The following is a 21513-nucleotide window of genomic DNA, read 5'->3' as shown; positions in this document are numbered from 1 at the left end:
GGGTCCCCGCGCGCTCCGCGGGTCCCGGCGGCGCCGCGCCTCACCCTTGCCCCCTCCGCAGGGCAGGGCCGCGGGCCCCCGCGCCCCGCTGTGGCTGCGCGCCCGCCTCCAGGCGCTGCTCTTCGCGCTGGGCTGCCGCATCCAGCGGCACTGCGGCAAGGTGCTCTTCGTGGGGCTGCTCGTGTTCGGCGCGCTCGCCGTGGGGCTCCGCGTCGCCTCCATCGAGACCGACATCGAGCACCTCTGGGTGGAAGGTAAGCGGGGCGCGCGGGCGGCAGCGCCATCGGCCGCGGGGCGCCGCGTCCCGGAGCCGCTCCGGAGTCGTGCGGGGCTCCGTGCGCGGCTGCCCCTCGATCCCGGGGAGCGTCCGCGCCCGCCCGGCAGCGGGCCGGGGCTCCGCGGCGCTGGCGGCTCCGTGCGCGGCTGCGGGGGGACCCGCCGTGGGTGGCGGCGGGGCCCGCGCAGGTGGACGGGCGGAGGTGGCGGCTCCACGTGGACTCCGTCCCCATCCCGTCCCGGGAGAGCGGCGCCGCTTGCGCCCGCTCCACGGGCGCTCCGGAGGCTCCACGCGCGGCACCGGCCGCAGCCTGGCACCGCTCACCCCCCTGCCAAGGGCCGAAAGAGGAGCCCGCGCAGAGCGCCAGCAGGCAGGGGCAGACAGCAGCAAATCCCCATTTCCTAGGGGAAACCCTCGCTCTCCAGGCAGAGGTTCCTGTGCGGTTCCCGGGTCCGGCGCAGGTTCCGCGGCCGGTGCCGGTGCCCGGTGCGGGCGCGCGGAGGGGCGCGGGGCGCAGGGGTGCAGCCATCTTAGTGCGGGCGCGCGGCCTCCTCCCCCACGCCCGCGCCCTGTGTGGTCCGCAGCTACTCTTGGATTCGGTTCAACAATAGAAGCAACTTCGCTCTCCCACCCCCTTTTTTTTTTTTTTTTTTTAATTTAGAGGAGGAAAAAAAACAGCGAGGGCCCTGCGCTGCCTGGCTGCTCGTGCCCACGTGTGCCCGTGCCCACAAATGCCCGGGCACCCCCACCTGCTCCCCACTCTGGGGGGCCTTCCCCCCCCCAGCCTCTCTCCATCACCCTTTTGCTCTGCAACACGTAGCAAAGATCCAGGGAGAGTTCCCAGCCCAAGCGGAGCGGGAAGGAGGAGGGAAGCGCTCCCTGTCTTTCCCTGCTGCAGGCTCTGGTGTGTTTCTTTGCTGTCACTTTGGGGGTGGTAGGGGTGACCCCGGCCATCGCCGTGCTTGCAGCAGGCTTGTGTTGAGTGTCACCGTGGATGAACCAGGTGGCTTGTGGCTGTGGCAGGAGTTGTGGCATTTGTGACTGAGGCTGGGCATGGAAGTAATGCAGCGGGGCTGGAAGCGTCTGGCTCTCCTTGCAGCCGTGCTCTGTGACACATTTCCTGGCCCGTGTGGAAACAGCAAGGACCCTGGCTGCCCTTAGCAGGGTCTTTCCGTGGCCGTAGGGTGGCCCTGCAGCCTCTCAGGGAGGCTGGCCCCTGTGGCTAGGGCACCTTCCTGGCATCCCTCTTGGTGGGTGAGCCGGGGTGCACAGAGCCCTGTCCCCTGCACGTGGGGGGCTTGGGGTGCTGGTGCTGGCAGCACCCCGGGGAGCAGGTTTTGCCCCTGGGAGAGGCTGGGCGGGCTCCTCGGCAGTGCTGCTGTGCCTGGGAGGCTGCTGGCGCTGGGAGCGGTGCCCGGGCTGCTGACTGGAGCCCTCACGTAGGGCAGCGTGTGGAAGGAAGGACTTGCTGGTTTGTGGAGGTGCTTTGTGTCACGTGGCAGCTCTGGGGCTGCCTCCCTGCCCCATAGCCATCCATGGGGATCTGCCTCTTCGTTGGACTTTCTTCCTGCATTTCCAGGGAAGATAAAAGCATCTCTTGGTGTCTGTGAGTCCCTGTCCCAATGCAGTGGGCCAATGCACATTTTGGTGGCAGGAGAACTTGGTTGCACTAGGCTGCCCTGGGGAGCAGGGCCGTTTCGCAGAGCGGGTGGCTGCAGTGTGAGCATCTGCTGCGTGTGGGTTCCTCAGCCCCCGCACGCAGCAGAGCCTGGTGCGTGTTGCTCTGTCCCTTCTGCGACGTTATCCCTGTCGGCTGAGCCTACAAAGCGCTGGAAGCCCCAGAAGGGCCGGGGGACCCCGGCTCCCGTGTGCGGAGTGTGTGTAGGGGGAGAGGTCTGCAGGAATGTGCTCTGCGCCAGCCCTGGGGCAGCGCTGTGGGGTATCCAGGGGGCAGGGAATGCGCGCTGGGGAGCCCTGCCCGTCATGCCAAGCCCGGCACTGCTGAGCCAAGAGGATCCGACTCCCCGGCTCAGACGGAGGCTCCAGGAGGCCTCCAGTGACCCTTTGAAGCTGGTCTGCACCTCCACACCCGCCTCTGTCTAGACGCTGAGGGATGTGGGTTGGTGATGCTCCAACCCAAAACATCTTGCCCAGGTGAGATCCCAACCCCGCAGGAGCGGAGTGGGGCCCGGGTTGGGCTGCCCATGCCGCAGGCTGGGCAGAGGCTGCAGCAGGATGGGATCCATTCCCCTGGAGCCAGGGAGCGAGCGGGCACTGCTGGGTGCCCCACACAAGAGTAGGGGGCAGCCCCATTTGCCCTGGCCCTGCAGACTGGTTTTTGAGGGTAGCTAGAGCCATTCAAAGTGGGGCTCCTGAGCCTGGATGGGCTTTGCAGCTTGGGTTGTTGAAGGAAAAAGTGGGATCCCCTGACTTGGACTAGGAGAAGGTCCCAAATCTGTGTGCTCCGCTTGTGCCCAAGTGCTGGGGTCTGTCTGGGGGGGGCTGGTTGTGCCCCTGGGTTATCGCCTACCCCACATCCCCGCCTGCGAGGTGGAAGGAGCCTGTGTCACCCCATAAATTGGCCTCGACTGTGGAAATGTTCAATTAGGCTCCTCCAAAGCAATTAGCCACTCGGAGGCTTTGAAATCCCGGCTCGCTGCTAGTGTTGAGTTACCTCGAGACACCTGGCAGCTGTTCCTGGCTCTCCCAGGGTGTTTGCAGGGCCAAGGGGCTGGGGCGTGAGCTCGGCGAGGGCAGAGCCCTGGGTGGTGAATGGGCCTGCCTGATTTATAGCGCCCAGGGCTGGTTCAAAGGAAGGCCGGGTTAATTCCTAACCGGAACAGCCCAGCGCCCTGCGCGGCCGTCGCGCGCTCAAAGAGCCGCCGATGCTCCCTGGAGAAGCCCCTGCCTGTCTGCTGGAGGGGTCAGAGATGCCCCGAATGCGCTGGGGAGAGGGAGGGAGGCCAGAAAGCAGATGTTGGGTAGGGGGTGAAGGGAATTCCTGCTCCCGCTGGAGCACGGTGCTGCTTCCCTGCCTTGGCAATAGCTGTTCTCCTCCCCGTCAGGAGGGAAGAGGGCTGGCCACATCCGTGCGATGAGAATGGCATCGGAGAGCTGCGAGCCCCAGAGAAAATGTGTGGATGAGGATTAGACGCCCTCCCGACCACACGTGCCCCTCCGGCAGCGCGGGGGAGATGTCTGTGGGGCTCCCGCTCCCCATCCCGCGGGAACGGGGTGCGTGGCTGTTCCTGGGTGGGCAAGGGGAGAGGTGGGTGGTCTGCTCGCTGCCGCGGGCGGCTCTGGGGGGGGAGCAGTTGGCGTCGGCGCAGGACGGGAGCAGGGGCTGCGCGGGGCTGAGCCGGCGTCGGTGCTGCGTACGGGGCTGGGATCGGTACTCGGAGCAGGGAATGGTGCGCGGGGCAGGGAACGGCAGCCCCGGCTGTAGCAGCAGCAGCTGCCGGCATCAGCCTGGCGCCTGGGGGTTGATTTCCAGCGCTGCCACGTCCCAAGGGAGGACAGGGCCCTGGTGCCGTGGCAAAGCCATGGCAGGGTGGGCAGGCGCGATGGGGTCCACAGCGCTGGTCCCTTCAGCAGGAGCTTTGTTTCGGGACCCTGCAGTCCTTTTTCTCACCCTCTTTGCTATGTCAAGAAGGGCTGAGACACATCCCAACCCGTGAGGGGCTCGGGTAAGCGAGAGGTACCCGGGGCGCCACGATCCCTGCGCGTACCTTCCACCCTGTTATCCTAAAAATCTGCTTCATCTGCTCGCTTCGCTTTGACGTTTGCTCCAAAGCACCTTCCCTCCCGCAACCTCGGTTGGCTCTGAAAGGACCTTTCTTCTAGGAGACTCCATGGGACTCAGAGGAGCGCCTGCCTTCCCAAAGATGGGGAGCAGGCGCGTTGCTTCTATTTATTTATCTTCAGGAGGAGAGTGAGAAATCTCCCTCGCTTTTCCCTCCCTTGACAGCTTGGTTGGCTTTTCGGGCTGGAAAATTTTGCTAATTAACCAAAAAAACTGGGAGAGTTTTTTCAGATGGTTGTGGCTTATATGCACGTATCTTTTTTTCCCTTTATCTTTACTTTTTAACTTATTTCTCTTGCTTTGATTTTTTTTAATAAGTTATTTTTTTCAACTTGCGACATATACATAGCTCTGGGGAGGGGGATTTTTTTGGGGTTTTTTTTTGCGTTTTAAATGTTATTTGGCGGATGGGGGGGTGCGGCAGCGCGAGGGACTGAGAAGAGGGTTTTATTATCTGCCTCTCCCTCGGGCCTGGAAAAGTGGTCTGAGTTCAAAAAATTCATTTCTTGCCTGAATGAAGCCAGCAATGTGGAAAAATTTCACCATTCAGAGCGGGATGAATGTATGTTTCAACCACACATTAAGTGACATTAGCAAGCAGTGGAGTGCCTAATGTGGCCATTTTTCACAGCAGCCAACAGAGGGGGTGATTAGCATAATTAGTACAGGCAGCCCTATACATATGGAAATGGCAAATGCCTAAATGCCAACACCAGTGGAAATTTATGTCAATGCTGACAGGAGTCTTAGCGGTGAATAGTTCCCAACCGAATCTGCTCTCCCCCTTTCTCGGGGTCGCGCTGTCCCCTCGGTGCCGGCCGAGGCCGTGTGGGCTCCTCGGCGGCTCTTCCTCGCCCTACCCCCCTCCCCGGCCGCACTGGGAACGGCCGCTTTGGGATTTGGGGTAATAAAGACATTAATTTAGCTCCGCCATAAACAAAGGGCCGGGCCGGGGCTGGCGGAGCGGGAGTAGGCCTCAAACGGGGCCTTTTGAGGCCTTTCCGTCGCTGGCTTTTTGAAGGCAGGCCCCTCTTCTTTGGGTTGTGTTTATTTAGCGAGGCGTTGGGCGAGCGCCTTTGTTGGGCTCGGTTTGTTAGAGAACAAGCCCCGGGAGACGCCGAGGGAGCCACAAACCCGCATTCATGGCGGCCGCCGGGGACACCCATCTGCCACCCCCGGAGCCCCCCGTCTCGCGGCCGGCCCCGCACCGCGGCGCTCAGTGGGGCCCCTTGGACGTGTTTTGACAGGATGGGGCCGCGGAGGCTTTTCACAAGGCTGGCGGTAGCGGCCAGGACAGGTAAAAATGGCTCTTTTAGCGAGCCCTCAGCGAGACTTCCTCCGGAGCAGCGTGAGTCCTTTCAGAGGCTCCCTAATCCAGCTAATCCGCCCCACAACACTTTGAAGGTGGCCTCGGGCTTGCGCGCCGCTCGGCGCGGGGAAGCGGCTGCCCGCGGGACGCGGCTGCGGGGTGTCCCTGGGACGTGGCGCTGCGGGACCCCCTTCCCTGCCCTCCTGCGGGGTGGCATGGGGCTGCCGAGGGCACTGTCCGTGTGGGGATGTGGCCCTGCTGCATGAGGCGGCTCCATGAACCCGTGTTTGTGGGAACCCGTGTGCCCTGTCCAGTGGCACGGTCCCCATGGAAGCAGGGATGCCGCGGAGCTTGCCCAGCGGCTTTCTCAGTGCCTGTGGCCTTTCCCAAGATGGGCACAGCCTTCCTGCTCGGACTGGGCCTTGCATGCGGGTCTGGGGGCTGCCCGGCCCTGGCACGTTGTGACGGGTGTTGCAGCATGGAGAGGGGCCAGTCCCTTCAGGGGCCTTGTCACCTGCAGCCCTGGCCTCCCCGCCTGCTTGCGGAGCCACGTTCCGGCCAAATCCAGGACGTGCGGGTTTGTCAGGGCAGCCTGGAGCTCTCTCCGTGCCCAGGGAGGCCAGAGGTTGGGATCAGGATATGAGTCTGTTTGTGGAGGTGGGCACAGCACCACCTCGTTACCCCACGCAGGGGACTCCCCGGCTCGAGCAGCAGCACCAGCCTTGAGCGCCGCGGCCACCGCGCTCGGCTCCGCGGGAGGAGGCCCCGCGGGCCCTGCCGGGAGGGAAGGGCAGCTCGGGCAGGGCCCGTGGCTCCCGCCCTGCTCTGTGCTTTTGCGGTGGTGCCGTCGCAATGGGGAGGGCTCCTGAGGCCAGGCCCGGGACTGCGAGGCGACCACATGCGTGGCCTCCCCGGCACCACAGGCCCCTCCTGGCACCAGCACCTGCAGGAGGGGACCCTGCAGGGCCCCCACAGCCGTGACAGGGTCCCCTGAGCACCGCAGGCATTGGGGCACTCGGCAGGGCCCCGTCCCCTCGTGCTGCCACCTGGCTGCGCTCGCCCACCCGCCCCACGTCCCCGTCAGCCGGGCGGCCTGTAGCGCCTGAGCTGGCGCCTGCCCCACGGAGGCCGCTTGTCCCAGGCCCCGGTGGCTGCGGGTGGTCGCGGGCAGCCCTGGGCACGGAGCCGGCGCTCCCGGAGCCCCGCACAGGGGCAGGGGGTGCTGGAAGGGCAGAGCCAGGCGCCGCCGAGGAGCCGAGGCGCGTTGTTAATAAGCAGGACCGGGCGTTTGATTGGAACCAGAGGGCCCTTTGCATGAAAAAAGCCAAGGGCTCCCTTTGTTAATTGGAGTAAAAAAGAATTTACATACAGTTCCTCATTAACGTGCTCATTGTTGCTATCATGGCGGCCCCCTCGGCTGGCCCTGGGCAGCGCGGAGGCGGCCGGGCCGGCTCGGTGCCGCGTGGGGCGTCTCGCCCCGTTCCCATTCCCGGCCCCGTTCCCGGCCCCGGCCGGGCCGCCCGGCGGGCGCGCGCCCGTTTGAAGTGTCCTTGGCAGCCCCTGTGTGCGCTGCCTTGTCTTTTCATGTTGCTCTTTGGTTAATTAGGGTGTTGGAATTTGAGGCTTCCTCGCTGCCTTTGAAGCTTGCTGACGGCTCACAGTGCCCTGTTCCAAATTAACACTAATTACAAGGGACGGCTTTTTATTTTCTTTTTTTTTTTCTCCCTCTTTTAATTTTTCGGGGGGCTGCTATCCCGCTCCGTGCTTGCAGATGTGCAGTTATTCCCGCGGCCGTGCTCGGCCGTATGCGGAGCCGCCCGCTGGGAAGCCGGGGCCCTGCGCACAGCAGGATGCACCCCCCCGTCCCCATCCCGCTGCATGTCCCCCCACATGTCCCCCCGCTCCGCTCGTGTCCGCCGCCTGCCTGCCCGTGCGGGTTCTACGTGGGTGGCGCGGCTGAGATCCGAGCAGCTCGGCGCACCTCCCGCCGACCTCCCAGCCTGCCGGGAAGGGGCCGGCCCCTGCTCCGACACCCACCCTGCCTTGTGTCCCCGTGCCCCGGGCGCCGCCGGCCCCTGGGACACGCACAAAGGCCGCGGCCGTGTCCCTCCTGCTGGCCCTGGCACAACCTCCATCGCAACTGGCATCTGATGGACACCAGCTGCTTCCCAGCCCTGCCAGCAACAATAAGGGCGCCCCCCCCTCCCCTCGTGCCCCCCTCCGGAAAAAAAAAAAAAAAAAAAAAAAAAAACATATAATAAGTCATTAAAAGGGAAGATTCTGCCTCTTATTTGTGGTCTTGCTTTGGCCTCCTCTATGCTGGCTGATGGCCAGGCCCGACGGGGCCCTGGCCTCTTGCTGAGGGAGTGTCCCGGCGCGGAGGAATCCTGTTCCATCCTCATCTCCCCGGCCCCGCGCGCTGCCCGCTTCCCGCCCCGTGCTCCCTGGGCACCAGGCGGGTGTCCCTCGGCGGGAGCCTCCACAAAGTGCTCCGGGTTTTGGGGTGCCCATGAGCAGCAGCGCCGCGTGTGCTGCGGCGGTCGTGGGAGAAGTGATCTGGGATCACCCCTAGGGAAGGACAGGCAGGGAGCAGGGGAGGCCTCACGGATGCAGCTTGTGCTGCTCAGGATCTGCTGCTGCCTCCTGGCCGCTTTGATGAGCAGGATGTCCCGCGTCTCCGCTTGGCGCCTGGGCCAGGCGCGGGAGCCTCGCGCTTGATGGGGACAAGGAAAGCAGCTGTCCTGAGGACACTGCTCATGTGCCCATCCCCTGGAGCAGCCCGGCAACTCCATGAAAAGAGCCAAGAAGGGTTTGATGTAAAACCCCAGGCTTTGCCCCCAACCGTGCTGAAGCGGGGGGCGGGTTTCTCTTCCGTGCTGAAGCAGCTGCGAATAAAGTCGGCGGCTTCTCCCGGAAACGCGGGCCCCGCTGCGCACAGAGCCCTGGTGCTGCCTTTGAGGACGGAGCTGGCAGCCCTGGACAGCCACAGAGCCCCATTGGGGCCGGGCTCCGTGCGGCCTCGGGGGCTGCGTGGATCAGAGGCACCCGGCATGGAGACGGCTCCCCGTGCCACGTGGGGCCTGTCCCCGCGATCTGGGGACAACGTGTGTCGCAGGCCATGGGTGGCCTCGCGGAGCCCGAGCGTGTGGCCCAGGCCATGGGTGGGCTGCGGAGCCCGGCGCTGGGCAGGCAGCCAGGGCTGGCAACGTCTCGCAGGGGCTGAGGAGCTGGCGGTGCCTTGCAGGGCCTGTGGGAGCTGCTGTGCGGCGGCTCCTGGCTGCCAGGAGAGGCCAAGGGGCCCTGGAGCCTTTTCCCTGGTGCCTGTTCCCTCTCCTTGCGTGTCTCCAAGTGCCTGCTAGGGCAGCCTCCATCTGCAGGGGTTTCATGGTCCTGCTTCCTGAAGAGCTGAGTCTGAGTGTCCCCAGCTCCATCACTGCACTCGCTAGGGCATCTTGGCTGAACTACAGGGTGCCAGGGAGCCCCTGAAGGGGGATTATGGGGCCAATCCAACAGGAATGAGCTGGGAAGGTCCTGCTTCTGCCTGCCGCGTCAGGAGCCAGTGCCGTTGGGCATCCCTGGCGTGTGGCTGTGGTACATGGTAGGAGTGGGCAGTGGAGAGGACGAGTGTCTCGTGCACCTTTTAGCTTTGTGTGGGGTTTTCCAGGGGCAACCAAAGCCAAGGAGCCTCCGTGCCAGCTGGAGAGGGGTTGTGGCCCAGGATGGGCTGCACGACAAGCCCTTCAGGAGGCAGGTGCCCGGTGGTGCCCGGTCAGGTCTCACAGGGCGCAGGCTCCCAGAGGATGCAGCAGCTGGGATATCATGTGCCATGACATTCCCTGGATTAACGCGGTTCCGGGTAGCAGTGACTCCGCCAGTCTTGGTGCTCATGGGGTGCCTGTGTGTTTCCTTTTGCAGCGGGCAGCCGCGTCAGCCAGGAGCTCCGCTACACGAAGGAGAAGCTGGGTGAGGAGTCTGTCTACACATCCCAAATGCTGATCCAGACCCCGAAGCGGGAAGGCGAGAACATCCTGACGCAGGAGGCCCTGCAGCTCCACCTCGAGGCTGCTTTGGCTGCCAGCAAAGTGCAAGTCTCGCTGTACGGAAAGTGAGTCCGGCTGCGGACAGGGACAGGGACCCCCACTGTGCCTTGCTCCCCCCTTGGCAGCCCCGCTGCCCCGTGCACTCTCGCAGCGTGGAGCCCATCCTCACCTTTCTGCTCTGCCTTTCCAGGTCATGGGATTTGAACAAGATCTGCTACAAGTCAGGTGTCCCCATTATCGAGAACGGCATGATCGAGAGGGTAAGTCCAGGGGGCTTGTGGTGGGACTGACAGAGACACGTGCACAATGAAAAGTTCCTCCAGAGACCGTCTCTCGCCTGGTCAATGGGCAATGGATGGGCCGTAACTGGGCTGAGGGACTTTCCTGCCTTGGGTTCTGGAAAGGGAGCTCCAGCTTTGTGTGGAAGGTGCTGCCCAGCGGGAGCTGGGCAGACAGGGGATGGAGAGGGAGGCTCTTGGGCAAGGCAGTGCTGAGGGCCTGCAGCTCCTCAAATCTCTTTCACTCCACAGATGATTGAGAAGCTCTTCCCCTGCGTGATCCTGACACCGCTGGACTGCTTCTGGGAAGGGTCCAAGCTGCAGGGAGGATCGGCCTATCTCCCGTGAGTGCCTGGGGGCTGTGACAGGGTGCCAGGGACTTGGGACACCCCACAGGGCTGAGTAGGGTCAAGGGACTGGAGCAGGACACTGGGGCTGACAAAGGCCTTGGCTTTCCAGCCCTCCTCTGCAAAGCCAGACCCTGCTCTCCTCATGGCAGGGCCGTGCTTTGGTCTCTCCACTGTGCTGCGTGTTCTGCTAAGCCCCAGGAGAATCTTGGGACCATTGTCCTGTCACTGTCACTCTCTCTGCTGGGTCAGCTCTAGGGGACAAGTCCCTGTCCACATAGCTCAGAGACACAGGGACAGAAAGGCCCTGGAGCCGTGGCTGTGCCACATGCAGGTGCCTGGGGGCTGCTGCCTCCATACTTGGCCCCCCAGCACTTTGCAGGGCTGTGGTGACGGGGAGGAAGCTGCATCCCTGAGGATCTAGGACCAGGAGCAGGGGCAGAGCAGAGGTTTCCCTGTAGCCAGTGGCCCTCTCCATGCCCAGCTGAGCCCCAGGGCTGGAGGAAGCCCCCTTGGCTGCCTCCCACAGCCACAATTGTTGGTGTGGAGCTGTGGGGCTGGGGAGCCCGGGGCCGCGGGAGGAGGGGAGCCCGCACATTCCTTCTGTTTACAAGTGTGTTTGTCCGGGAGAGCCCCGGAGACTCGTGCATTGTCAGCAAACGGCAGCCCCCCGTATTCTCATGCTAATGCTACTTTGAAAGCTGCCAGTTGCCAAACAGATGAAATAGTGGCCTTATTCAGGCTGCTGCGGGATGGGAGGAGGGGGAAGGGCCAGCAGGGCCAGCCAGAAGTGGGGGACCAGCTTTGTCCCCCCTAGACCTTGGGCTCCCTCCATCCCAACCTGTTCAGACAGGGAGAGAAGCTCAGCCCAGGCATGAGCAGGGTTGATGTGTCCGTGCCAAGCAGGGCAGTCACAGCCCCCTCTGCCCGGGGTCAGCAGCATCCCCTGCTCCAGTCCCAACCTGGTGGGATGAGACGCGTGGAGAAGCAACAGGGCCCATCTCAGGGCAGCAGCGGGACCCACCTTCCCTTCACACCCAGGCAAGTCGGCACCCAGGCGGGCACCTCTCAGCCAGGGCTGTGGACCGGCCCAGGGGACTCTCTTCCCCCCTTTTAGCACCGAAGGGTGAGCAGGGCGGGAGCTGGGGGAACAAAGAGCAGCAATCTATGGAAAGACAAAAGGATTTGCCCTGGCTCAGTGAAGCAAGCGAAAGCAGATAAAAGGGGCTCTCTTTGGAAGCAGCAGCAGCTCCGGTTGGTATGTGGGAATCTCAGAGTGCCCGGCTCCGGCCCAGCCAGTCTTCATGAATTATTAGACTGCGTTTCTCCCCAGAGCCCACACTTGCTTAGGGCTTTTTCTTCCCCCTCTTTGGAGCTTTGGGCTGGGTTTGTTGGTGGGATTTTTTTTTTTTTTTTGTCTCTTTTCTCTCTTAAAAAGAAGCCGAGTGAGGCTGGGAGCTGGCGCTGGGAAGCGTGGCTCTGATGGTGCCACCGTTGGCGCGAGAGCTGGGCGCCCCAGTATGCCATGAAGCTGGCAGCCCCCATCCTGCTCCCTTTCCCAGTCTCCCAGGGCTGGCACGGAGGTGTCTGGAAACAGAGCATCCTGCATATTTCAGAATATTTATTTAAGGTTGGAAGGGACCTCTACAGATCATCTAGTCCAACCTTCCTGCTCAAGCAGGCACACCTAGAGCATGTGGCACAGGGTGGCATCCAGGCGGGTTTTGAAGACCTCCAGAGAAGGAGACTCCACAACCTCCCTGGGCAGCCTGTTCCACTGCTCTGTCACCCTAACAGTAAAGAAGTTCCTCCTCACCTGGAGACGGAACTTCTTGTGTTTCAGCTTGTGGCCATTACCCCTCGTCCTATCGCTGGCCACCAGTGAGAACAGCCCGTCTCCTTCCTCCCTGCATTCTCCCTTCCTGAACTTATACATATTAATCATATCCCCTCTGAGCCGCCTCTTCTCCAGAGAAAACAGGCCCAGCTCGCTCAGCCTCTCTTCATACGAGAGATGTTCCATTCCCTTAATCATCCTGGTTGCCCTGGTTGTCCATAGGCCACAGAAAAGCCCCTCTACCAGGGTCCCCAAGCCTTGTGGGTGCTGCTGTGCCAGGACCCGCACTTGTGGCTGCCTCAGATGCCTCCCAGCAGATACTCTGGTTTTGTGGCAACCCGAGTGTGTGTCTGCCTCTCTCCAGCCCTGTGCTTTGCCAGAGGGGCTGGACAAGCTGCAGCTGGTCCTTGGGACCCACGTCAGCCCCCTCCCTATAGCCACCCTGTCCCACAGAGCACCCAGTACGGGAACACAGGGAAACGGAGGCCAGCACTTGGCAGAGGCACCCAGCCACATGTGACGGAGCAGCGTGAAGCAGAGTGAGGAGCTCCCAGCACACCCCTCTGCCTTCCCTCCATCCCAAGCCCCAGAACTGCAGGGCGTGCCAAAACCTACTCCTGAGCACCAGAACAGGCAGCTGGGGTGGGGTGGGATGGGGCTGGAAGAGCTGTGTGGGGAGAGACACCGGGAGCCCTTGCGTGCCCAGGGCTCCCCTCTATCAAGACGTTAGCGAGCGGGCAGTAATCGGCCTGACTGCGTGCACAAAGCGGGGCCGGCCCCGCGCCCTTTGTCGCCGCCTAACAGGATCCGGCACGCTGCTTGACTCGGGCACGGCCCGCGGCGCCCTGCACCCTCGGGAAGGGGGACGCGCTGGGGGCTGCTGCTGCCCCCCTGCACCCTCGCACCCGCCCTCTGGGGGCACCCCCAGGGCCGCCCAGCAGATGAGATGCCCCGCGTCGTGGCACAGTCCTGCGTGTGGGATGGGCTCTGGGTGGCAGTCCCAGGTGTGGGTTTCAGTATTCCCCATAACCTTAGGGCTGCTTTCTCCACAGAGGCCGCCCGGATATCCAGTGGAGCAACCTGGACCCTGTGCAGTTGATGGAGGAGCTGGGGCAGTTCACGTCCCTGGAAGGCTTCAAAGAGCTTCTGGACAAGGCAGAGGTGGGGCAGGCTTACATGGAGCGGCCCTGCCTCGACCCTCAAGACCCCCAGTGCCCCTCCAGTGCCCCCAACAAGCAGAGCCAGCAGGTGGGTCCCATCCCACAGGGATCAGTATGGGCACAGGTCTGGGGGGCTTGTTGCTGTCCCAGCCACCTGCTTCTCTCCAGCTCATGCTCAGGTCCCACATCCTTGACACAGCCTCTTCTCTGCCTGCAGAACCCTGACATTCCAGCTGAGCTCTCCGGGGGCTGCCATGGCTTCTCCAGGAAGTTCATGCGCTGGCAGGAGGAGCTGATTTTGGGTGGCACAACCAAAGACTCCCAGGGCAAGCTACTAAGGTAAGAGCCGATGCTACAGGGCGGGCATTCATCTGAGCAACTGTTTGTCCAGACTGGGTCCTTGCCCAAGGCTCACCCGAGGGACAACTTGGGGCAGTGTCCCTTCATCTGGAGCCCAAGGGACCCCAGCCCAGCTGTAGAAAATCCTTCAAGGCTGTGTGAACTATCTGGGAGCTGCAGAGCGTGGGTGGAGGGAGAGGAAAAGTGTGTGGGGCTGGTGAGCAGGGCAGTGCATTGGAGCAATGCTGCAGGAGGGAATCAGGACTCCTCAGCTTTTCTTACGGCTTTGGCAGGTCAGAGCAAGGGATGAGGGACCAGACTGTTGGGTCCCCAGCCAACTCTGGCTGGAAACATTGTGCAATGGGAGGAGGGGCTGTGCGGGAAGTCGTCGCTCCCCTCCTCAGCACTCTAGAGAAGAGCAAGAACCAGGGCTGAGAGTGGGTGTCAGGACACCTGGATTCACTCCTCGTTTCCATGCCAGGGATGGGAGCCACAGGGGTGAGGGCGGGTCCTGTTCCCAAAGCACGGGGTGCCATAGCTGGTCCCAGCAGGTTGTGTGCATGTCCCCCAGCGCCGAGGCCCTGCAGACCATGTTCCTCCTCATGAGCCCCCGGCAGCTGTTTGAGCACTTCAAGGACGACTATGAGATCCACGACATCAGCTGGAGTGAGGAGAAGGCAGCTGCCATCCTGGAGACCTGGCAGAGGAAATTTGTCGAGGTAGGCACTGGCATTGGCCTTCAGCCTCCATGCAGCTCATGGGCACCTGGTGGCCCTTGGAGGGGATGTTCACCCACCTGGATGGCTCTTGGGATGGCCATGCAGGGGACTGGGAGGGCTCAGCCTGTGTAACAGCGTGTGCGTCTTGCAGCTGGCACAGGACTCCATCCCTTCCAACGCCACGCAGAACGTCCATGCTTTCTCCACCACCACGCTCAACGATATCATGAAATCCTTCTCTGATGTCAGCGCCATCCGGGTGGCCGGAGGCTACCTCCTCATGGTGAGCATCACTCTTCTCTCCATCTCCTGCCACCCCTCCCTCGCCCCCATGTCCCCACTAACCCTCCTCCCTCTTCCAGCTGGCTTATGCCTGTGTCACCATGCTGCGATGGGACTGCTCCAAGTCCCAAGGGGCTGTGGGCCTGGCTGGGGTCCTGCTTGTGGCTCTTTCCGTGGCCTCAGGCCTGGGACTTTGCTCTCTGCTCGGCATCTCCTTCAATGCAGCCACCACACAGGTATGTGCTTGAGGAGGTGCTGGGTACCAGCACAGTACAGGGCAGGCAGGGAGTCTAAGGGGTCTCTGGGTCCTCTCTCCTCTCTGGTGGTGGCTGTGTCTCCCTGCTGACAGTGGCCTATTCCTGACAGGTCCTGCCATTTCTGGCTCTTGGCATTGGTGTGGATGACATGTTCCTCTTGGCTCATGCCTTCACTGAGACCAGCCAGCACATCCCTTTCAAGGTGAGAGCCGTGCCCTGCACCGGGAATTCCCATTGCCCCCGGCACCCTGCAGTCCCTCTCATCACTGTGCCTGTCTGATCCATCCAGGAGCGAACAGGCGAGTGCCTGAAGCGCACAGGGACCAGCGTGGCTCTCACCTCTGTCAGCAACATGATTGCCTTCTTCATGGCAGCCTTGGTGCCCATCCCTGCCCTACGTGCCTTCTCCATCCAGGTACAGCCCCATGCCCTGCTCCTGCCTGGATCTCTCTCTAGGGAGCAGAGACCCTCCCTGTGGATGGGAAGGGGTAGTTGTATCCTATTCTCATGTGTCCCTGCATGCACAGGCTGCGGTGGTTGTGGTGTTCAACTTTGCTATGGTGCTGTTCATCTTCCCGGCCATCCTAAGCCTGGACCTGCACCGCCGGGAGAAACGCCGGCTCGACATCCTCTGCTGTTTCTACAGGTACCACCTGCCTCCTACTGGGAATGGGGCACATGGGCACTGCTGGGCAGGGGGCAGAGGATGGGTCTGACCTTTGTATCCCTCCCTAGAAGTGGTCACATGGGACAGCCCTGCAAATAAATCTCCCTTAATGTCTTCTCTTTTCCCTCCTTTTCTCTCTTCTCCTTTCCTTTCCTTGCCCACAGCCCTTGCTCCTCACGTGTCATCCAGATCCAACCCCAGGAATTTGCAGATGCCAACGACAACCATGCCTCCCACCCATCCCCCTACGGGCACCCTGGCATGGCCACCAGCACCCAGATCACCACCACCGTGCAGGCCTTCACCCAGTGCGACTCCTCGGGCCACCACATTGTCACCGTCCTGCCGCCCACCTCGCAGGTTTGCACTTCGCCGGCGGTGCTCCTGCCTCCCGCCGACCCGCTGGGCTCACAGGTCTTCACGCCATCCAGCTCCACACGGGACCTGTTGGCCCAGCTGGACGAGGCCAAGGGCGGGCGGGACTGTGTGCCCCTGCCCTTCTGCCGCTGGAGCCTCTCCGACTTTGCCCGTGAGAAATACGCGCCGCTCCTGCTGCAAACCCAGACCAAGGTGAGCTGGGGACAGCTCCGGCTGTGCGGGCGCTTCGGTGGCAGGGGCACCGTGTTTGACTGCCTTTCCCTACAGGCCGTGGTGGTGGTGCTGTTCCTGGCGCTGCTGGGACTGAGTCTCTACGGCACCACCATGGTGCATGACGGACTCTACTTGACGGACATCGTGCCACGGGACACTAAGGCTCACGCCTTTATCTCGGCCCAATTCAAGTACTTTTCCTTCTACAATATGTTCATCGTCACCAAGGGTGGCTTTCACTACCCCGGGGCCCAGGCTGCCCTGCTCAGCCTGCACCAGGCCTTCAGCACCGTCAAGTACGTGGTACGTGAGGGAAACCATGACCTGCCCAAGATGTGGCTCCACTACTTCCAGGACTGGCTGCGAGGTGAGAGACGCCCCTTTCCTTCCCCTCTATGCCCTTTCCTGTCCAGGCATTCCCTCTCCAACGTACTCTCCGTGCACTCCCTCCCCAGCCTACTCCCCATCTGCCCAGATACACCTTCCCTGGGATGTGGCAAGCCCTGGGATCCCCAAGGATAGAGAGTCCTGTGGTAACCATATGGTGCCCAGCAATGCCAAGTCAAGCCCTGCACATGTCTACATGCCCCTTTTGCCCGCAGTGCACTCCATGGGGTGCATGGGGGTGAGCAGAGCCCTGGTCCTCAAGGGAAGCTCACCTCCTGTGCTGCCTCCCCAGGGCTCCAGGCCACCTTCGACAGGGACTGGCAAGCCGGGCGCATCACCCACGACAGCTATCGCAACGGCTCTGAGGACGGGGTGCTGGCCTACAAGCTCCTCATCCAGACTGGCAACAAGAAGGAGCCCTTCAACTTCAACCAGGTGTGTGAAGATGGGGCTGGCACAGACAGTGAGTGAGCCCAGCATCTCTCTGGGATCAGGGATGCAGCCTCTCTCTGGGTTGGCCACAGCTGCACAGCTGGGCTGTGCTGTGCCGTGCCACACTGTGCCCGCTGCCCTGCTCATGCCCAGGCCTGTGCTCTCCCCATAGCTGACGACGCGGCGACTGGTGGATGAAAACGGCATCATCCCCCCTGACACCTTCTACATCTGCCTGACGGTGTGGGCCAGCAACGACCCCCTGGGCTTCGCCGCCTCCCAGGCCAACTTCTACCCTCCACCACCTGAGTGGATCCATGACAAGTACGACACCACAGGCGAGAACCTGCGAAGTGAGTGGCATGTGGCAGGGTCCCCATGGCACCCCTCCTGCCCCCAAGCATTCCCCTGCGGAGAAATCCCCCGCTGCCTACACTTTTCTGCCCCACAAGCAGGGGAAACCCTCCTGTTCCCTGCATCCCTCGTCCCATGAGCATTATTCTCCACGGAGAAACCACACTATCCTTGATCCCACGTTCATCCTCTTACAGAGAAAACATTTTCCCTGCTACCTGCATCCGTTGACACTCTTGAGCATCCCCCCGACACCATGAGTGTCTCACTGCAGAGCCCCCCTGCCCATGCCCTCATGCTCCTCGTGCACCCCGTGCTGTCCATGTCCTCATGCCGCCCATGGTCTCCCCCCAGTCCCGGCAGCCCAGCCGCTGGAGTTCGCCCAGTTCCCCTTCTACCTGAGCGGGCTGCGCCGCACAGCCGACTTCGTGGAGGCCATCGAGAGCGTGCGGGCCATCTGCCAGGAGGCCGCCCAGCGCCACGGGGTGCTCAGCTACCCCAGCGGGTACCCCTTCCTCTTCTGGGAGCAGTACATCGGCCTGCGCCACTGGTTCCTGCTGGCCATCAGCATCCTGCTGGCCTGCACCTTCCTCGTGTGCACCCTGCTGCTGCTCAACCCCTGGACGGCCGGCATCATCGTGAGTACGCGCCACGCTGCCTTCGCACTGGGTGGGAACGGGGCGCCTGGCCCTGCTCCCCTCCTGCTGCTTGGCCCTGGGTGCCTGCTTCATCTGGAAGGGGCCATGGGCAGGTAGCCAGGGACATGCTGTGTGATGGGATAGGGGCTTGGGGATGTGCCATGCCATGTGAAGGTGGAGGAGGACCCTATGGAGAAGGCATTGGATGGGGGACACCCATAGGGAGGCATCTGGGAAATGCCATATAGAAGGGACAGTAGGTTGGGGACATTTCATATGGAGGGATCAGGGACACCTTCATGGAAGTAGATTGGTGACACCTTGTTAGGAGGTGGTGGTGGGTTGGGAATGGACCATATAGCGAGGGACAGAGGGACATCCCAAAAGAAGGAAGAAAGGGACAATGTGATGGGTATGACCTGTGTGGAGGGATAGGAACAGGGCTACCCATCAGGGGCACCTGCACTGACCTATACTTTCCACCAGGTCTCCATCCTGGCCATGATGGCAGTGGAGCTGTTTGGCATCATGGGGCTGATGGGCATCAAGCTGAGCGCCATCCCTGTGGTCATCCTCATCGCCTCGGTGGGCATCGGCGTGGAGTTCACGGTCCATGTGGCTCTGGTGAGTTGAACACAGCCCTGCTCAGGCTGCAGAGCATCCCAGTTCCCACAACTGGGTGTCCTAGTCCAGTTAGCCATGTGTCTGGCGGGAGCATGCAAGGGCAGCACACTGGGATAAGCCCCACATGACACCCTGACCCTCTGCAGGGCTTCCTGACGGCCGTGGGGAGCAGGAACGTGCGCTCGGCCGCGGCGCTGGAACACACCTTTGCCCCTGTGATGGATGGTGCTGTTTCCACCCTCTTGGGTGTCCTCATGTTGGCTGGCTCTGAATTCGACTTCATTATGAGGTGAGCACCAGGCACCCTGTCAGCACATGGCAAGGGGGAGATGTCAGCTCGCTGCTGCCCAAAAGCTTTTGGGGGTGGAGGTGCTGAGAGGGGCACCCCCTTGGCTGCCAGTGGGGACGTGGGGCATACAGAGAGGACATGCACTGCTGTGGGGTAGGGGACAAACCGGTGGCCCTGTGTCGGGAGCTCTGCAACTGAGGGAGGGTGACGGGTGTAGCCGGCTCTGGAAAGCCCAGGGAGGGGGAGGCAGCAAGGGAAAATGCAGCCCGCCAGGAAATACCATGAATATCCCCAGTGTAAACATTTCCCCTCGGCCGAGCGTGGGACAAACAGCCTGGAGCTGCCTCCCAGAGCATGGAGGGGGACTGCAAGGGTATCAGCCCACTCCTGCATGGAGCTGGCTGGGGGAGGGTTGCCCTGCAGGAATGGGGCTAAGTGGGGTGTGGGAAGCTGTTTGGGGTGGGATGGGGTCTATGGGCTCACCCCCCTACCTATGGCCCATGCAGGTACTTCTTTGCCGTGCTCACCATCCTGACGCTGCTGGGGCTGCTCAATGGCCTGGTGCTGCTGCCCGTCCTGCTCTCTGTCATCGGGCCTCCCCCAGAGGTACAAGGCCCCCATCCTGCTTCTCCTCGTCCTCCCTCACCCCACACCTGCCTCATCCTGTCCCCCATTGCCCTCCTGTCCCCCATTGCCCTATCTCTCTGTCATCCCATACCCACCTCTATCTATCCCCCATTTCCCCAGTCTCTCACTCACCTTGTAGACCCTCCCCCCTGGAGCACCCCTTCCTTATCCCATCCTGTCCTTTGCCCGTATTCCCCTCATCCTGTATCCACACAACCAATCTTTCACCCCATACCGTCCCAGCTTCACTCCAGCCCCACCTCACCCCATCTTTTCTTTGCCCCATCTCCAGCTTTCCCCAGATCCACTTCACCATGGATCCATTTCACCCCATCTCCTCCTCACCCCAAACTGTCCCCAATCCCCATTTCACCCCACACTCCCCATGTCCCATCCCCAGCTCACTCCATCGCTACGCCGCACTCCCCTGGCACTGTGGCCACCCTCTTTGGTCACGTCACCGTGTCCCCTGACGCCACCCGCTCTCTCTGCAGGCGTCCCCCTTGGATACCAGCTCCCGCCTGCCTCCGGCGGAGCCGGTGCCCCCGTGCCTGGGCCCGCGGGGGCTGTACGTGCGGCGGGCCCCGGCCTGGCCACCCGCCTTTGCCGACTCCTCGAACACGGAGCTGGGCACCGCGCGGGTGCCCTGCGATCATGGTGCCTTTGTCGTGCCCCCTGCCCCAGCCCACATCCTCCTGGAGGCCGGCAAGGACCCCAGCTTCCCCCACATCACGGTGAGTGCTGCTGCCTGCCCCCCGGTACCCCCTGGCACCTGCTGGCTATGCAGGGGGTCAGGACTGCAGGGTTGGGGTCTCCCGGGATGTGAGGGTTAGTGGTTAGAGCAGGGGGCTTCATGTGCCTCCTGCCCCGTGGCAGGGGCCCCATTCACATCCCACTCATGCATGTCTCCTCTCCAGGTGCTAAAGCCCTACAAGGACAGCCCGGAGGTCCCGGGGAAGAAGGAGCCACCCGGTGCCCAGCAAGCAGCCCCGCTGCCCCCCGGGGAACCGAGCCCCACGGTGCCCAGGGACTACCCGCACCCAGCAGCGCCGCAGCCCTGCTCGCCGGGCACGCGGCCGCACAGAGCTGCGCGGCCCCCGCGGGCCGCCCTGCCTGCCTACAGCACCCACGTGCAAGGGCCGGCCGGCAGCTACACCACCGTCACGGCCACCGCTTCGGTGACGGTGGCCCTGCACCCCACACTGCCCGGCTCCTACGCCAGCTTCGGCCCCGACGGCTTCAGTGGCGGTGAGACGGACTGCCTGGAGGAGCCCCTTCCCGTGCCCGTTCCCGGGGGCACCGTCCTGCCCAACGCCTTCGAGCTGCAGAACCTGGGGCGCCACGGGGCGGGCGCGAGGCGCTAGGTGAGTTGCAGTTGGTCGTGGGTCCCCTCTCCCGAGAAGCCGTGCAGCAGCACTGGTGCCTGTAGCCAAATAGCCAAGAGGCGCCAGCTCGCCGGGCACCTCTCACGGGCGCAGACACTGCCGTGGCCCCGTGCGCGGGCGCATCACCCTGTGGGACTGTGCGTGCCCAGGCTGGGTTTGGAGGGCCCCTGCTGACTCCCTGCTCCATCTCTCTGCAGGTCGCTGGCTTGGATGGCACCGACACAGCAGCTCGTGGCAGCGAATGGGGCCGGAGGTGCAGAGCAGGTGGCCCCGTCGCCGGAGCGGCTACGTCCCTCCCAATGGTGGCCCCGTGCGAGGAGGACTGGCCCCGTGTCCTCTCTGAGGGGGCTCGCCGGGGCAGCAGGGCAGGCCGGCGTTTCTATGCAAGCTGTGTGCAGGCCGCGCTGTGCCCCTGCCTGGGGCTGTGCCCACAGCACCGTGCCTCCCCCCGGGGCCTGGGGTCCCCCTGCCTCAGGCCTTTGCCCCCCCAGAAATGGAAGCACTAACCCCCCCTCCCTCTGTTTCTGGAGCTGCTGGCAAGATGGGCTCCACGCCCCGCGCTCTGCCCTGTCAACTGCCCCACTGTGGGGATCACTGCCTGCTCCCCGTCACCTCTGGGCACCCCCAGTCCACGCCACATGTTGGGGTGTCCAGATGGGGGGGCCTCAGTGCCCCCGTTTCCGAAAAGAGGCAGCCCCAGAGCCGGTCATGCCTTGGGGTGCCATGGGCACGGCCCGGGGCGGGCACCCCCCCCACCTTTATTTATTGCAAAGGGAAACTATCTATAGAGAGATATATATTTTTAAGCTTATTTTAAAAGATTTATTTCTCGGCCCGAGGCTTCGCCCGGCTGCCCAGGGTGCCAAGCAGCG

At 62.8% G+C, this 21513-nt stretch overlaps 1 protein-coding gene across 1 annotated transcript; it reads left to right on the top strand.

The window, feature by feature from the left end:
• Window positions 1-49: 49 nt before the first annotated feature.
• On the top strand, window positions 50-20871 carry PTCH2 (patched 2; the record flags this gene model as incomplete). The annotated part of the gene is made up of 23 exons (XM_026034170.1): window positions 50-254; window positions 9304-9493; window positions 9619-9688; window positions 9959-10050; window positions 12943-13138; window positions 13268-13389; window positions 13961-14108; window positions 14260-14391; window positions 14471-14626; window positions 14757-14849; window positions 14937-15062; window positions 15175-15293; window positions 15479-15884; window positions 15960-16272; window positions 16585-16727; window positions 16897-17077; window positions 17433-17716; window positions 18203-18340; window positions 18487-18629; window positions 19136-19235; window positions 19751-19990; window positions 20174-20620; window positions 20839-20871. Coding segments are annotated over 22 exons (4044 nt in total), but the record flags the coding sequence as incomplete, so codon positions are not given.
• Between the last annotated feature and the right edge of the window lie 642 nt (window positions 20872-21513).

This window comes from Nothoprocta perdicaria, unplaced genomic scaffold, assembly GCF_003342845.1.
Source record: "Nothoprocta perdicaria isolate Ctin4 unplaced genomic scaffold, notPer1 scaffold_0, whole genome shotgun sequence".
In the NCBI taxonomy this organism is placed as follows: Eukaryota; Metazoa; Chordata; class Aves; order Tinamiformes; family Tinamidae; genus Nothoprocta; species Nothoprocta perdicaria.
Note: the sequence above shows the minus strand (reverse complement) of the source record. Positions and strands in the feature narration are given on the sequence as shown.